Source organism: Lactuca serriola, chromosome 6 (assembly GCF_051521515.1).
Source record: "Lactuca serriola cultivar US96UC23 chromosome 6, Lser_US96UC23_V15, whole genome shotgun sequence".
Classification (NCBI taxonomy): Eukaryota; Viridiplantae; Streptophyta; class Magnoliopsida; order Asterales; family Asteraceae; genus Lactuca; species Lactuca serriola.
This window is the reverse complement of record NC_136413.1, coordinates 132,169,349-132,174,345: the sequence shown is the minus strand read 5'-3', so window position 1 is coordinate 132,174,345 and position 4,997 is coordinate 132,169,349. Positions and strand designations below refer to the sequence as shown.

At 38.9% G+C, this 4,997-nt stretch overlaps 1 protein-coding gene across 1 annotated transcript; it reads left to right on the top strand.

Annotated features, from left to right (window-relative positions):
- Positions 1 to 3,617: 3,617 nt before the first annotated feature.
- Positions 3,618 to 4,344, top strand: LOC145060167 (uncharacterized). The gene is made up of 2 exons (XM_079007880.1): positions 3,618 to 3,747; positions 3,824 to 4,344. Exons 1-2 carry the CDS (start codon positions 3,618 to 3,620, stop codon positions 4,342 to 4,344), a joined length of 651 nt encoding a protein of 216 aa, XP_078864006.1.
- The last annotated feature ends 653 nt before the right edge of the window (positions 4,345 to 4,997 follow it).

The following is a 4,997-nucleotide window of genomic DNA, read 5'->3' as shown; positions in this document are numbered from 1 at the left end:
AGAGATCTTCTGATGGAAGAAGCTCACAAAACCATGTACTCCATTCATCCCGGTAGCACAAAAATGTATAGGGACCTGAAACCCCATTACTGGTGGCCAACGATGAAGCTCGACATTGCGAAGTATGTGGCGGAGTGTGTGACATGTGCAAGAGTCAAGGCACAACATCAAAAACCGTACAGGAGTTTAGAACCTTTACCTGTACCTATGGGTAAATGGGAAGACATTGCTATGGATTTTGTCACTAAACTGCCCAGAACAAAAAGTGGTCACGACATGATTTGGGTGGTCGTTGATCGATTCACTAAGAGTGCGCATTTCATAGCAGCCAATGAGAAATGGTCTATGGAAAAGCTTGTGAATTCTTACGTGAAGGAAATTGTGAGGCTTCATGGTGTTCCGCTAACGATTGTGTCGAATCGTGATAGCCGTTTCACCTCAAGATTTTGGAAAAGTCTACAAGAGGAATTGGGTACCAAGTTGTGTTTAAGTACAGCTTACCATCCGCAGACTGATGGTCAGAGCAAACGGACGATACAAACACTTGAAGATATGCTAAGAGCATGTACCTTAGAATTCCAAGGTAACTGGGATGAACATTTACCATTGGTACAATTTTCCTATAATAATAGTTTCCACTCGAGCATTAAGATGACACCTTATCAAGCTTTGTACGGACATAAGTGTCGTATGCCGTCTTGTTGGCTTGAGGCTGGGGAAAAGCAGTTTATGGGACCAGAGATAGTCCATCAAACTGCTGAAAAATTTAAAATAATTAGGGAAAGATTGTTAGCCGCTCACGACCGTCAAAAGAGCTATGCTGACAAAAAGCGAAGACCGATGACTTTTGAAGTTGGAGATTCGGTTTTGCTTAAAGTCTCACCGTGGAAGGGACTTATAAGATTTGGTAAAAGGGGAAAGTTAAGTCCAAGGTTTATTGGACCGTTTAAAGTTCTTCAGAGAATTAGGAACCAAGCTTACAAGCTCGAACTACCCGAAGAACTGAATGGAATTCATAACACTTTTCATATGTGTTACTTGAGGAAGTTCACGGGAGAAGTTCCTGACATGATTCCACTTTCAGAGTTAATAATTGATGAAAACAAAAGGTTGATTGAAGCACCAGAAGCAATCGTTGACCGGAAGACTAAGAAATTGCGACGTAAGATGGTTGAGTTAGTGCTTGTCCGTTGGAAACACACGAATGGGCCGTATCTCACCTGGGAGACGGAGAGTGACATGATGGGTCGCTATCTGCATTTATTAGTTGATGTGTGATTCCAGGGACGGAATCATTCTAAGGTGGAGAGAATTGTAACGCCCGTGATTATGGGCTTGCCATTTTTAGCAATGTAATAGTCTAGGTTAACCTTTGTAACCCAATCTGAAATAATAAAAATGTATTATTTGTGAATTATGTGAATTATGTGTGTGTTTTCTTAATTATTATAATTTAATTGAATTAAGAATAAAAATTAGCGTCAAAATGAAGTGTAAAATAAACTCGATATCTTTGGATAATGTTGTAGTAGTTGAAACAAGGTTTCCAAATATATATAGAACGCCCAAATCTGACTTCGTATGAGGAAGTTATGATTTTCTGAAGTTTCGACTTGGCAGTATGCAGCCCGAATACTCGATTTGAGATCGAGCGGTTTTTAGCCGGAACAATCTAAACGAGAATCAAATATCTCGTTGTTAGAGCGAAACGATGAAAAGTTAGGCGAGAACGGACGTCGGACGAAGAAGTTATGAATTTATAACGAAGTTTTCCTGTCCCGGCCTACTAAAAATAAATAATAAAAATAAAAGTAAAAATTGAGTCTAAATGAAAGTTGTAGAGTATGGTCTAACCTACGCGTGGATATAAAGAACGTCGAAAACGGAGCTCGTATGCCAAAGTTACGCAATTTAGAAGTTTGACGAGTCAAATTACGCCCAGCGTAATTTGAGTACGCCCAACGTACTCAGAGGGGTGCAACTTGTCTGACCAATACTCGAGTGCCACCAATTGACGCACGCAGTGACGTCAAAGTACGCCCAGCGTAACCTAATTACGCCCAGTGTACTGAGTACGCCCAGCGTACCTGGAAATTACGCCCAACGTAATCCCAGACCCAGCAGCCTATAAATAGAATGCGAGATCAGCCATTTTCTCTAGTTCAAACTCTTTCTTCTCTCTAGTTTTTTCCTTGATTTGCGTGCCAATCATACCCCAAAGCCTCGATATTATTCACGAGCCCCGAAGCAAGATCCAAAGTCCCGAGAATCCCGAGAAGTGAGATTTCAGAGCCGAATCCCTGCCCGTGAGGAGCCCGGTTTTTGTGAAGATCTTCCAGATCTACGGAGAAACACTACTTCTGCAAGCCGTAGTGCTGCCTGATCATCTTCTGATCAAGTGAGTGTGTAGTCATTTTCTTCTAACACATTATTATGAAGTATTTTATACGAAATACGTGTTACGTGTATACTTTGTTGACTATATGTGTGGATGTATATTCACTTTCTTCTATCTCATAGATCTGATTTATTCTCTATGAAATACGTGTTATGTGTGTGTGCCTCATCTGTTATGTGGAAAAATGTATTGATCGAGCATGCTATACATGTTTTAAACTTTGTATAAAAATGTATATTTTTATCTACTAATATGTTGGGTAGAACATGGGTAGATAATTGGTGTGTAATAAACAGATGAGAGGCCTCGATGTTGGTGTTATTCTAGTCATTCAGCAGAGTATGGATGACGACCACGGACTATTCTAGACAGTCCTGTGGAACACTAGCAGGCTCATAACCTATAGGTGTTGTGAACGACGTGTTCACCGGTGTAATCTATCCCCCTCATGGTTTCCTTTAGGATATTTATTGCTAAGGAAGCCCCTTTGCAGTAATGTCCGTCACGATGAAAATCCTAGATTAGGTCCCTTATAATAGATGTTGTTTTAGGGACCTAAAGTGAGGAAAACGGGAATGGGTAATCGGGTTATTGTTGATTTTTGAATTAAATATAATTATTTATTGTGGGTTGAAAACCCTATATGCTCACCAGGCTCCCAAGCCTGACCCACTCAGTTTACTTGTATTACAGGAAGTGGCGCAAGGGCATAAGATGGATGAATCATCAAGTTGTTTTGTTTACAAGTCTACATATGTATAATATTTGTTGAATGACTTGTAATGTTATCGTTTATGCTTTATGGTCTGTATTAGAACATGACATCCCGATTTTGATTATGAAATGAAATTATATTTCTTTATGAAATGTTTTGATAAAAGATCTATTTTATCATGTTTTGTTTTTGGGAACAAATACCGCATGTCTTTTAAAATCAAAAGGATTTACTCTGAAATTATTTTAAAAAGCATCAATGAAATCGGTCTTTTCTGGCCAAGATTTTGGGGATGTCACACTAGGAAACATAGTACACAAGTTTGGGAAAAATGATAAAACAAAAGTGTTGTTTTGGAGGCTTGTGAAAGCTTACAAAAGAAATGTTTTTGAAGAATTGTGGTATATATTTAGTTCTACTAGGCCGTAAGTAGCAGCGTATCTAAGTGAAATTCCCTGTGTTAAATGGACTAGAGCATATTCGCCGTCGAAACATTACGATTACATGACCTCGAACAGTGCAGAGTCCATGAATGCTTTATTTGTAGATGCAAGGAAGATGCCTATAATACCCCTTCTTGAGTTCTTCCGGCGTCTTTCACAGGAATGGTGTTACAAGCGTCGCATCGAAGGAGGTATGAATTTTATTTTGACTTTAATTAGGTCGAATAACTAGTTAATTATATATATATATATATATCTTCTTTATAGGGAAACGTTCAACAGTGCTAATCGAGTGGGCTGAAAAAGTAGTTAGTAAAAATGAAGAGCGTACGACAGGATGGTCCATTTCGGGTGTTTCAGATGCAATTTATGAAGTTCATGATTTCAAACATGGTGGCATAGTTGATCTGAGGCAAGAGACTTGTACATGCAAATATTGGGAAGGAACTGGGTTGCCTTGTGGTCATGTGATAATGGTCTTGAAGCACTTGAAAAAAACTAACTTCGGACATCTGGCTATAGATGCTTACAAAATGGAAACATACCGAAGTACGTATGAGGAGCCGGTTTACCCCCTTCCAGAACCATGTGATTGGGAGATTCCTGCTGACATGATGGTTGTGAAACCCCTGATAATGGATACATGTCAAGCTGGTAGACCGAGAAACAGAAATCGTATTCCGTCACAAGGTGAGGAACCTATAATAAGAGGTGTAGTAGGTGTGATAGTACAACACATAATGCAGCGACTTGTCCGGCATTGGTCCCAAAGAAACAAAAAAGGCTAGAAAAACTAGTATGACATCAGGTAGTAACACAAAAGGAAAAGGGAAAGGGACAGAAGGGACTTAGGAGACGCTAGAGACGCACGGGACACAAGAGACGTGTTGGACGAGTGGGACGCAGAGAGAAAACTATTGTTCAACGTTTGATTTGAATGATTGATGTTGTATTTATAATTAATTATGTTTTGTTTTAGAGGACATTAATTTGTCTACTTTGAGCTGGTGTGTTTATTTTAAAGATGATGGGTAATATTATGATTATATTACTGCATAATTACTAGTAGAATGATAACTAATACTCGAAGTTAATACATTCAACAAACTAGAAACATATAGTAAACGTACAACAATGGTAATTAACTTAAGGGAATTACAAAGGATACTTTTCTTTCTCCATTGTTATGTAGTCGTCCCTTATTCTTATTTTATCTTCCATACGGTCCTTTTGCCTACCAAGTTCTATCATTTCCCACAACACTTTCGACTAGTTTTTCCCAATGCCTAAGGGTTGGAATAGGATTGACCATCTCAGTTTGATAAGCATTTCGATACACCGTTGTACTTAACTTTAAATTTACCATTTGATGGATTTCTGCAATTTCGAGTCTGTGTAGTGAAGCTATAGCATGCTCACAAGGTATACCGCATTTTTGCCA

Excerpts from the sequence above, each read along its gene's own strand:
- LOC145060167 (XM_079007880.1), top strand. The coding sequence starts at position 3,618 with ATGACCTCGAACAGTGCAGAGTCCATGAATGCTTTATTTGTAGATGCA. Across the intron at positions 3,748-3,823 it reads CAAGCGTCGCATCGAAGGAG|GGAAACGTTCAACAGTGCTA; the intron begins GTATGAATTTTA and ends TCTTCTTTATAG.